At 44.2% G+C, this 12,249-nt stretch overlaps 1 protein-coding gene across 1 annotated transcript in view; it reads left to right on the top strand.

Moving 5' to 3' along the window:
• NPAS2 (neuronal PAS domain protein 2) overlaps positions 1-12,249 on the top strand; it is a 108,337-nt gene that overhangs the window by 78,634 nt on the left and 17,454 nt on the right. The window contains exons 8-15 of the mRNA XM_054224846.1: positions 2,827-2,945; positions 6,126-6,208; positions 7,105-7,211; positions 8,404-8,551; positions 9,162-9,243; positions 9,944-10,085; positions 10,805-10,911; positions 11,081-11,173. Coding sequence (XP_054080821.1) covers positions 2,827-2,945; positions 6,126-6,208; positions 7,105-7,211; positions 8,404-8,551; positions 9,162-9,243; positions 9,944-10,085; positions 10,805-10,911; positions 11,081-11,173 — 881 coding nt within the window. The remainder of the gene's footprint in view (positions 1-2,826; positions 2,946-6,125; positions 6,209-7,104; positions 7,212-8,403; positions 8,552-9,161; positions 9,244-9,943; positions 10,086-10,804; positions 10,912-11,080; positions 11,174-12,249) is intronic.

Here is a 12,249-nt window from a genome sequence, read left to right as displayed (position 1 = left end):
TTTATTTATTTTTTTTAATTCATGCAATGATCCCCTTTTTTTAAATACACTTTAAAAGTTATCAACAAAAAAACCCTTGAAATTTGCTGACCAGCTGCAAGGGCAGAGCAAAGCAGGCTGTACAGACAGAGCTGTGGGAAGAACAGATACCAACAAAATAAGTCAGGCAGCAAAGTTATGCAGAAACAAATGTGGGATTTTTTTTTTTTTATTTCAGTTATTGTAGTTGTTATTTTTTGATCAAGATGTACATTTCAAGGTGGGGGCTAGCATCCTGTATCATTGAGGCTTGTAGTGCTTTGGGCTTTGCGAAGGGCAGCTGAGTATGGGGAGGGGACGGTAGCTGTTTGAAGACTGGATGGGTTTCAGCCAGGCCAGCTCTGTCTCATCTCCTTGGGCTTATTCATTCACTGCCGCCAAGTTCAACACTCCCAAATGTTGTGATGAAATCCCAAAGTTACCACATAGCTGTACTCTATGATAATTATTACCCTTTTAGCATTTACCTCTTGGAAATGTGATCCTATTTTGTAAATGCCACATTCAGGGATGTGGTCTGCTCTCTTGCGGGAATACAGCTCAGACTCGTGGCTGTTTACATCAAACAGCTGATGTAGAAAAGCCATCGGCTCTCTTTGGTGTGACTCAGTCTCCACTGGGCATTTCTTCTTCAACTGGTGTCGTTTGCAAGCCCGTGGGTTCACTAACTCATCACACCTGTACTTGGGAGGCTGAATGTGCTGATGTTACTTTCCTATCTTAGAGCCCAGCCTGCAAACGTTTGCTACTGAACTTGGCTATTACAGAGAGAAACGGCCCCACTGACTTCAAATGTGACAACATATTACGTAGTAAGCTTGGAAGTAGCTTTTTACAATGCCCTTAACGTGGGTTTATAGCAATACCATTAATTTTTAAACAGGACTGACTACAGAATTCAACAGACTTACAAAAATAATCGTATGGGAGAAGAACCAGTAACTCTTTATTCGGGCTTCTCCTATTTCCTGTAGCTCCTAACTCTTTCTTCTTTTTTTCCACCTCTTGTATTAATAATCCCATAGAAGCCCTTGTATATGCACATAACCCCAGGAGCAGAACAGGAATACCTATTCCTAGGAAGTCCCCAGAGCAAGTGTGCTTTGCTGGTGAAAGGAGGAGATTTTTGCCCATATTTTTTATCTTAATATCCAGTCAGCCATGCCCTCCAGACTCAGCCGCAAGAGTGGGCTGTAATCTCTGTGGATGCTCACATCTGTGTTGCCTTCTCAGATGAGGAATCTTTCATCCCCTTTTTGGCACAATATATATTGTGCACACAGTGGCCTAAATCACAGGTGTGAATTCTCCTCGGTGTCCTTATTTTTCTATCTCATACCCTGTAATCCTTGTTATCAGCCATGTATCTCTATTCTAAGGCTCTTCATAGGTTGAACTGGGTTTCAAAAGCACATGTGATAAGTTCAGACTTCTTCCATCTCTACAATTTATGCTAGGGAACTAAAGCCCAGTGCAGAAACACCCCAGAATAAAAATTGCTAGTAATCTCCTCCCCGAATAGGTACAAAACTCTTACAGGAGTTTTACAAAACAGTTTTACAGGAACGGACATGCTTATCCTTGCTTTGTCCTGTGCAGAAGAGACAAACTGTAGGAGACTTCAGAAAGTTGGATATAGGGGCCAAATAGTACGGAAAGATAGTTTCATATTAGCATCGATCCCTATTAGCACTAGATTAGTATTATTAATTTTATTATTAATTAATATTATGAAGATTAATAAAAATAATTAGATATTGGTGAACTCTGGCTGCTAGAAGGGACCTTCTCTGCCCCCATGGGAGACAGTTGTCTGGGCAGGGCAAGAGCCCATGGGGCCAGCCCAGTTCCCACCGCAGCTTAGCACAGTTTTGTTTCACTGCTGTGGGAGTGGGATTACCTTCTCTAAACAGCTCGAATTTGGATGAAAAATTTGCATTATGTCATGCTAACATGGAACTGTGGGCTAGCTTAAGGCAACACGTACTTTTGGCAAGGCATCTTCGTGGCAGGAGGTGCTAGTGGGCCCTCAAAGCAAGACAAGAGCCACGCAATCACGGAAGACGCAGATAAAACCCTACACAAAATCTGTAGCCACATCGCATCCAGTTTTTCCTTCTGCCCAGCGTTTCAGGAGACAGCAGGCCATCTGCACGCTCACCAGAAACGCCCAGCTCTGGAAGCCAGTGCTGTACGTGGGGTCCTCTTTGCTCTTCTTTAAGCCGAGGAGAACTTGAGCAGGCTGGGGACGCTTTTCCTTAGACGCAGAAGGGGAAGATGCACTTCAGCCGCCGAGAATCACAAGCAGCCTCTTGCTGGCTCGATGAAGCCTCGCTGGCTCTGGGCCCCAGTGTTTTTGCCACTGATGACTTGACGAACTCTCTTCAGCTACCTCCCCTGCCAAGGCTTTTTTTCGCTGCCTCGTGGAAGCTGGCACGCTAGGCATGCTGCAGCATACTTTTTTTTTTTTTTTTCTTGTGAGTGGTGAAAAAGAGCAATTGGATGCGTGGGGTTTCTTTCCAGAAAGCTGGTTTATGCTCTGTAATAAGGTTTGGCCTTATTTTTATTAGGATTAACCTATAAGATTCATACTTGAAGTTAAGCTCTGATGTCTTTCTGCCTAACATGACTGACTTGGATTTAAATATATGCATATCAGCTTTAAAAGCTTTTAGAGCACTTCTCTGAATAAAATTAGTGTTAGTACGCTTCAAGTGTGCAAAATATTCGGGGAGAGAAAATCTCATACGAGGCATGACTCTGGATCCCGTTTTTTTCCCTACCTAGTGCCTAACTCTACTTGCAATGGCTTTGACGAGGCTGTCCCAAGGGCTTACAGAACATCCCCGGGAAAGCAGATCTGCTTCGTTGCGACTGTTCGTTTGGCAACGCCTCAGTTTTTAAAGGTAAGTGCGTACCCTGGGTCCCACTCATTCCGGAACTTCTCAAAACACTTTCACAGTGTCACAGACAGGGTGACACGCGAAGTTCTTAGTTTTGCTAATTGAATGGATTACAGATATCACATTTCATGCATAAAAATCCAGTGAAGAGGATTATCAGTGCGAGCCAGGATCTGTGGAAGCGGTGTCACTTCTGCCCCCGCTGCATGGGAAATGGAAACCCTCCTTGCATTAGGAATTGCAAAGTCACTTTGAAATTGGGTTCTTCGTTGCTGCTTTCTTTTCCTGCGATGGGACAGCGTACAGATGGCCACCAACACTTTCATTTGAGTCCCTCGGTGTCTTTGGGTGACTCATGCTAGTTTCTCTCCTCCCAAATCCTGGTAGTAAGACAGCTGCTTGTGGAAATAAGGATAGACCACTCAACCTTGTGCCTGGCACTGCAGTTCCCCAATTAACAAATGTGAGCTACTGTGTCAGGTATCCCGTCCTCAGAGGTTAAAAGATTAAAAAGTCTAATTGAGACCTAGCTGGTATGAAATCACCGCTCCCTTGGCCTGGCTCCATTACTGCTCAGGGACCTGCAGGGCACTCTCGACTGATTCATGGCCCCAGCAGGCAAGTACAGTCCCTTCTAGGTAAGTGAGGACACTTCCCATAAATCTCAGCCACGGTAATCATATTATCAGTAGAGGCTGGAGTTAAGGTTCTCCGAGAACCCTGAAAGCAAATTCCCTTGTCTTTGGGTAGCTAACATCTCAAAATAAACAGGGGAAATAAATGGGCTGCGGTTGGCAATGAGCTGCCCAGTGCTGGAGGGATGCAGCTGCTGAACAACCTGGAGAAGGTGTTAGCTGCCAGGAAACCCCGCACACCGATCTCTTCAGTTCACCTGGGTGACTCCAGTCCTGACTTCCTCCTCTGAAAAGAAGGCAAAAATATTTATCTATCTGACTGGCTAAGCACGGCAGAATCAGCATTTTGGTTGCACATAGCAATGTTTGCATGTTGCACCTTGAATTTTAGGGTAGCTTCTTGGCATTAGCATGGATTTTGGTGCAAACTGGAGAGGGAGGGAGAGAGGAATTTAAGGTATGCCTGAAGCCTTTTGCCAATCTACAACCAGCCACTTTAATCACCTTTGTGAGCATTGATACGTATCAAAGATGGCAGAACATCTCAGCTTGTCCTGTGGTCCCAAGAGGGTTTCAAACATTGGTGGCCTGAAAGACTTCTCTCCCTGAGAGTGACAACAGAGAGAGAAGTGACAGAGGAGATGATGAGAGGGTGTCACTTGCACAGGGGGACGTGGCACCAGGGAGCAGGGGGACAGCAGCATCAGGGGCCAGGGGCACGTTGTCCTTAACAGTGATGATGGAGACCCTCCTGCAGAAGAGACATGGGGGATACAATAACCCTGGATGCCACTAAATCCTGAGCACTGATGCTGGCAAGTCCCATCCAGGGGTCCCCAGGCTGACAGCTTATGAAGCTGGAGTTGCCCCTGCAAACCGCCAGAAGGAGAGGAGAGGAGAGGAGAGGAGAGGAGAGGAGAGGAGAGGAGAGGAGAGGAGAGCTGCCAGTGGGGTGGGAGCTGGCCATGGGGCACATGGCCAGCCCACGCATGGGCATGCACAATGCAGCCATCCTTCTTCCCCTTCCCATCTCCACCCAAAATCTAATCCTTGCCAACTATGTCCTCATCCCAATCCCTCTGGGCCAAGGATGTCCTGCCTCACAGGCAGCCCTGTGCCCTACCTCCTGTAATTCACTTATTCATTATCATTCTCATGAGTGCCCAGAGCTGCTGTGAATCTTAAGGGCCAGCTTCTTCACTGTGGGAGTGAAGTGCAAGGCAAGCCGGCGACCTTTCACCCCATGCCTCATGCAGGCTGCCTGCCTGAATGGGCATTTCCCCCTCCACAGCATGTGGTGCCCCCAGCTATTGAGTGGGTGTCATGGTTTGGGCCAGACTGACCACTGAAGAGAACGACAGAAGCTCTCCCCCACCTCCCACTCCAAGGAGAGGAGGGAGAGAGATAAAAAGATTTATCGTTTAGAAAAAAACTGAACTACTTTAATGAAAATATTAATAAATTAATAAAATAATAATTTAAAAAAGAAAATAATGAAATACACAGAATATGTACAAAACCCTATCAAGCTCCCAGGATGACAATCACGTTGTCATCAGGCCCGGGGAAAAGTCCCAGACTGGACCCAGGAACGAATGGGAGCTGGATTCCAGACTTGGATTCAGAAATGCTCAGATCGGGATCAAAGGCAGATGAACAGACAGAGTCCTCCTTGGACACCGGCCATTGAAGAAAGAGGGCTGACCCTTTGATCCCTCAGCTTTTATACTAAGCATGGGGCAGATGGGATGGAATACCCTGTTGGTCAGTTTTGTGTCACCTGTCCTGTCCCCTCCTCCCCACAGGTGCAACCCCTCTACGCTTTTCCGCTTCCGACCCTCCAACAGGGCAAATAAAGTTACTTGACCTTGGTTGTTATAGCAATAAGTACAAGCAGGAGCCTCTCTGCGTACCATTCCTTGGCATGAACTATAAACATAGGTCTTATCACTCTGAGAGCAAACAGTTTCTGCACAATATGCTGTTAATTTCAGAGAGTTTAGTTAGTTACAAGAGGCTTAGATAAAAAGTAAAATTACTGAACAGAAAATTGGTTGTGTTTTACCCCGAACCAGGCAGTGGGAAGGAGAGTGTCCCCCTTTCTCAAAGAAGGTTCAGAGGACAGATGTCCAAAAGGGCCAGGCAAGGGTGATGGATATCTTAAGTAACACAAAGAGAGCAAGGAAAGATGTGGAAAACCCAGGTGGGACCAAGCACAGGCTGGATGTTGGGAAGGGGCATTTGCTCCTTGGGGCTGTGGGAGCACAGCTCTCACACCCCGGGCACTGCTCCAAAGCCATAAAAACTTTGACACCCCAAGGAACAGTCATAGCTCTTAGTCCATGTACATCGCAAGTCCTTCTCTTCAACTCCTGCAAAAATGTTGGCATTGATAAATACAATAGATTGCTCTCTGGAATTTGCCAGAAAACGTGTGAATCCTGTGTTTTCTCCTCTTATGCACCACGTATTTATAGCTAACAAAAGCTAGATGAAGCTGAGGGGTGAAGCTGCAACTCTCAGTAAGTCGGTGTTCTTCACCATACAGGAGATGTGCATCGTGGAAGAACCTCTAGAGGAATTCACATCAAGACACAGTCTGGAGTGGAAATTTTTATTCCTGGATCACAGGTTGGTGACAAGAAAAGCACTCCTGATTGTGTTCGGTGCTTGTCTACTGCTATTTTCATAAGTGCAATTCTCTCAAATAGTGTTACGTTTCACATCTATACAGGAGGGCAATCACTGAAATTCCTACAAAAGATTATATTTACTATTTTAGTCTGCATTTATTTTTATCAGTCTTTTAAAACAAAACTACTCTGTCTCTCAGGCCGAATTTGTGACTAGCTTGTTCTTGTTTGCTTTAAAAATATCAATGGACCAAATTCTGTCACATGGCAAAATCATCTAACTATTATACAGCTGCGGAAATCATTGTTTCCAAATCCAGCCATCGATTGTGTGTGTGCAATTCCCACCGAGTTACGGAGGGAAAGTCTGCGTTGGCCTTGAGGCAACCGCGCTGGCAAAGGTACAAAGGAATTGCCTCAGCACGCCACGGACAAGGTCTGCAGACACTCAGAGGGAAGCGGCACAGATGATCTCCCCTCCTACCCCCCTAGTCCCGGCAGGAGATAGCATCCTATCACCTCGCCACACGTTTTTCCCCTGTGCAGGGACTGCGGGAGCTGCAGCAGAGCTCCTGACCGAGGAACAGCCAGGGAATGGCTCCCTCACAGCGGGTTCTTGTGTGAAGGTCCATGAGAAACAGAGTTGCCTTCCACAACCACATTTTCCCCAGAAAGATGGGGTTGTCATGGCCGTGTCCTGGGGGGAAAGATGCCGTGCCCAGCTGGGCATCCCGGGAACAAGGCACGGGAAAGTCGGGATCTCGTCCCCTGGGGTGGACGACTGCACACCAATTAGCAAGAGCAGATCCAGGCTTTTTATATATCTATGTCAACATGCAGAACCGCTGTTTCTTTCATGGTTTATGAATTCACTGATATTGTGCCTAACCGCAGAGCACCGCCGATTATAGGATACTTGCCTTTTGAAGTGCTGGGTACTTCTGGCTACGACTATTACCATATAGACGACCTAGAGCTGCTAGCAAGGTGCCATGAACACTGTAAGTATCGCAGTTCCCGTGGAGTCGCTGGGCCACCTCTCCTCAGTGAAATGTCGTTCCAGTTAAAATTGGTTTAAACTTGGAAGGGGAGGTTTGACCCTGGCCTCACACCTGTGTGTCTTAGCGGAGTTATAGCAGACTGGGGGCACTGCAGCTGATCAGCATCTGGGCCAGGCTTACTGAGCTCTGAAAAATACAATTTTACCTTCCGTATCCCCGGAAGTGGTCAGCGAGGCTCACCGAATGGATAAAATACACCATATTAGACCCCCACTCTATTAGTAAAGAATATACAGGAATAGTTCAAGCAATCTCAGAGGAGATCCTGTTTTGTAAAATTCTGGCAGATTATTTACCCTAATGTTGTTCACCATGTATTTGGGATTACCTGTGATTATTTCAATACAGTCTATCAAGATTTAATTGAAAAACTCTTTCACTAAGTAAAGAAAACGAGGCAATCCTTTTCAAATATTTGCTTACAGAACTGGCTGGTACATCTCATCTTACCACCTCTGGGTGGCCTGAAAATATCCCGTCAACATTAGTTTTTATATGTTGACATAAAAACATAGAAAAACTAAAAAGGTGCATGCTTGGGAACCCCTTGAAATCACTGAGGGGAAAAGCAGAGATTAATTTTGTCAGTGAATCTTTAAAACCTCTAATACACACCAGTTTATTGCACTTTGAATTCTTGTCAGCCTGGGAATTTTCTTTCAGTTTCAAATGATTTTTGCACAATGTTATCTCCTACACTCACTTCATTCTGAATCCATCTGCACACAATACTCATCTTTTCAAGCATTTTTATCCTGTACTTTTCTGCTACAGAACTTAAGATGATCACTCTTAGAAATTAATCCCAGATGCCTAATTAAGCAGTATGTGATCAGCACATAAACCAGGGTAAGATCTATGTTTAAGTTGTAGCAGACATTAATGCATTAGTGTCCAAAGTTAAGGTTAATTGTACCATGTAAGAATGTACCTTTCAAAGTGTCAGAAAAAGATACCTACTGATCTTTATGATATTTGCTCTATCACAAGACTGACAGGACCACTCACTAGAAAGGTGCTTAGACTCCTAGCTCCCTTGGGAATCGATGATACTTTTGTCACGCTTTTCACATTTCATGCCATTTTCACATCGCAAATTGTGCTACAAGCTGTGTGTATTTTCTGCTGACAGTGATGCAGTTTGGCAAGGGGAAGTCGTGCTGCTATCGGTTTCTGACCAAAGGACAGCAGTGGATCTGGCTCCAGACCCATTACTATATCACTTACCACCAGTGGAACTCCAAGCCAGAGTTCATTGTGTGCACACACATGGTGGTAAGGTATGGAAAATCTATCAACCGGCGGGGACATAAAGGACAGTAAGATAAGGGCATCCTCATGACTGCCAAAATTTTCTCTTAGAAAAATGATGTCTTTTATGTAACGAAAAAGAAGACTGACCTCTCTGAAGGATATATGTTCATTATAGAAAAATGACTGGACTAAACCTTACTTTATCCTAAGCTTGATTTGTCTGCCCCTGTTCAGGGGCAGATGAACTGTTGCATTTTTCCATTTTGTGCAAAAACAGGGAATAGATAGATCCATTCACTATTCTAATAATTAGTTAAGCTCTAATCCTTACAATGTTTTTTAAAGAGATGTGTGTAAGCTTTCCAGTGAAGTTATAAAGTGGTTGTAGACTGTGAACTTGACCTTTATATAGACTTCTTTCTTATACCTCTTGACTTCAAGAAGAGAGGAACAGAGCAAAAACTGAAAATTAAAAGTCTCTCAAATGTTATTCAGTAGCATCTGACTTAAATGATTTTTCAGCTGTTCATTTAACCTGTAAACTGTTACAATAATGTGCTCCTCTATTTGCTTAAAGCACATTTTATGAAATATAACAATACTATGTTGATACATACAATTATATTTTACATTCAGTTATGCAGATGTTCGGGTGGAGAGGAGACAGGAGATGGGCTTGGAAGAAGTGTCCTCAGAGGTTGTGTCCTCAGCACTAAAGGTACAAAGAGAAAAGGGTTTTTTTCATGAAAATATGTAAGAATCACAACTTGTTTCTGTGTTAACATCACTGAAGTCTCCAGCATTGTCTTTCTGGGTGGATTCCCTCAACTTCAGAATTCATTGCTCACTTGAATAATTTTAAAGTAAATGGGATAAGCTCATGAAAAGATAAACCTGGAGATCAGTAACAGCCACAAATTATGTGGAACATGGGTAGGGGCAATGTGAGGTATCTCCACCTTTCTTTGGCAAGGTACTACACTTTAAAGATTCATTTGGACATGTTCTGGCAATCAGCCTTCTTGGCTACATCTCGGTGATCTGCTGAGGGAAGAAGGAAAAGCTCCTCCTCAGTGCATGGCTGAGTGTCTCACAGAGGTTGCAGCCGCTGTCACATCCAACTGAATGCAAAAGAAAGATTCAGAAAAACGTCTGAAGGCACAAAATGATTATGGCAGTAGCTTGCTATTTATTTCCCAACTCAGTGATAGCTCTTTGTAAAATGCATTAGTTAAATGCTATTTGGAAGGGACATTGACATATCTGCCCAGGTCTTCTGCTGGCCTACCTGGGTTTAGTTCTGCTCAAGTCATTTTAGGCCAGCCAAAGAACTGGGTGTGCAACCATTACTAGATGCTTTTCAAAATGTTTTCATCCAGACACATGCAATAGCTATTCCCTTTTTTGGTTTCTTTCAGGACAGCGGCACCAGCTTGGATCCTGAACAGCACTTTAATGCACTTGATATTGGTGCCTCAATCCTCAGCGCTAGTCGGACACCCTCAGCATCATCCAGGAGCTCACCAAAATCTTCCCACACACCCAAGTCAGACCCAGCATGTGAGTGGTATTCCTGGGTTCCTGCATTATTTTGAATTTAGCCAAGTTACAGAATGCATGCTTATATACCACAGCTGCTAATTTAAAAGTTATTTATGCGGTATTGATGACATGTGTTTGTCACTGACAATGAAGTGCGTCATCTGAAATGGTAACATATAAGAGGGAAGGTTCAACTGCAACTGTCCAAACACTGGAAAATGAGTAGCGGATTGGCTACGAGTCCTACTGTTTCAATCTGTTATGAAAATGAGGACTTCTGTCTTCAGATTTGAGGGCATCAATATGAGGCCCCTCTAGACTTACATGAGTAATAACAGCCTGTGGGTGATTCTCTTCTGGCAAAGATTCAGGATGTTCCAGACAAGACTTGAGCACACCTTATATACTCCTTCTGCTCCCTGGTCAGGGAGCCAATGAGCTAACCTAAATTTATAGTTATTTGGCCCATATGAAGGGAGTTCCAGCTGTTTTACAGCAGCTCTTGGGTCCTTCTGCTCCATTCATTGCAGTACAGAATCATAATCCATCTCATTTACTTTTATCTTTGCCCAGGCCCTCCTTATCAGTTTAATTTTACTGCCATTGAAGTCAAGAACCTTGACTCCCGCTGGAATTTAGCCAGGCTGTAATCATTTCTAGCCAGGTCTCGCTGTAATTCCCGCTTCAAACGGGGGTGATCTCCAGCCTGTGAGAACTCACTGGTACTTTTCTTGCAGCTACGCCAACAAAGCTGACTGCTGAGTCTAACACAGCCTTGCCAAGAACACCAAGTGCGCAGCAGGATTTATCCGTGCATAGACTCAGTCAACCCACCGCTCTTCAGGTAACTTCACAGAGACATCAAAATAGGCAGACGGTATAAAGCATGTGCCACATACGCCGCTTAGCAATTAAAAACGGCTTACACGGAAGCCATGGCATGAGAAGAAACCTAAAATTTAAAGGAGCCAAACTTATAAATAAAGTTTTGTTTTGTTTTGTTTTTAACCCAGGTTTCTTTGCCTTCTCAGCCTTCATGTGAGCTTCTCCCACAGCAGTTGCTGCCTCAAGCAACTCTGCAAAATCAGCCTGCACCTCTGGCACAGGTTAGTTGGGAATTTGGAAGCGGAATAGGCCACTTGCCTATCTCCTGATATTTTCTCTTTTTGGAGCTTACAGGTTACCTCTTTAGTAGCTAAAACCCCCAAACGTACCACCTCTCAAACACCTAAAATATTGTGGAAAAGTTAGCTGAATTGTACACTTGCGTGTTTACACATCTATCTGCATACAGGCATTCAGAGCAGAAGACCAGGTACGCGTAGGTTCAGGTGCACACACACATCTATTTCACAGGAGGACAAAAAACAGGTGGAAAAAAGAGTTTTCAATTTTGCTTCTACAGAATCAGGTCCCATCAAAATCAAGGTCACAATGAGAATTAAACCCCAAAACTAACAAAGACACACAGTCCGCCTAAAAACACCTGTTTGGCTGTGCTGATGCAGAAAGGGATGCGCAAGTTCAACAAAACACATTTCGTGAGCGTGCCAGTAGCAGGGAGGATGCCACAGGAGACTAATTGCTCCAGTGAAATCTATTAACCCATATCTCAAAAGTGGGTGATGGCCCAAAAAGCCACCTCAGCAATTCATTTTCCGTGGATTTTGAAGGAGCAAATTGGAGTACTGTGTTCCCATCATATTGTTTCTCTCCTGTGATCATGCTGTGGTGATACACCCCCTCATCCTCTGAATTTAGAAATGACAGAGTAGTCCTGGACCTAGGCTGCTTCTACCATTGGTATCCTGTACTTGCTCACAAGATCCCAGGGTTTCTTCCTGTAGCATATAAACCATAGAAAGTCCTGAGGAACCCTGCTTTAAAATAACAAATTCTCATTTATCTTCTATGTTTAATATTCTTTTCACGACTCCACACCAGCATGCAGCGAAGAAACAGCATATCAGTTATCTGCTCTGAGCATTCATTTTCTTTTACAGGTATTTCTCTCCGTTATTCATTAATGAACTTCCAAACATCAATTAGCTTATTTATTATAAACCCACGCATGTTTTGTTTGACATTTTTCTACCTCCCTTTCTTCTCCATCAAAGCTCTTTGTGAAGAGATGCTTTACCAGTTGCTTACCAAGGGCCTCGCTGCCTTCCCCCTTCCCAGT

Source organism: Rissa tridactyla, chromosome 1, assembly GCF_028500815.1.
Source record: "Rissa tridactyla isolate bRisTri1 chromosome 1, bRisTri1.patW.cur.20221130, whole genome shotgun sequence".
Lineage (NCBI taxonomy): Eukaryota > Metazoa > Chordata > Aves > Charadriiformes > Laridae > Rissa > Rissa tridactyla.
This window is presented reverse-complemented; position numbering and strand designations above follow the sequence as displayed.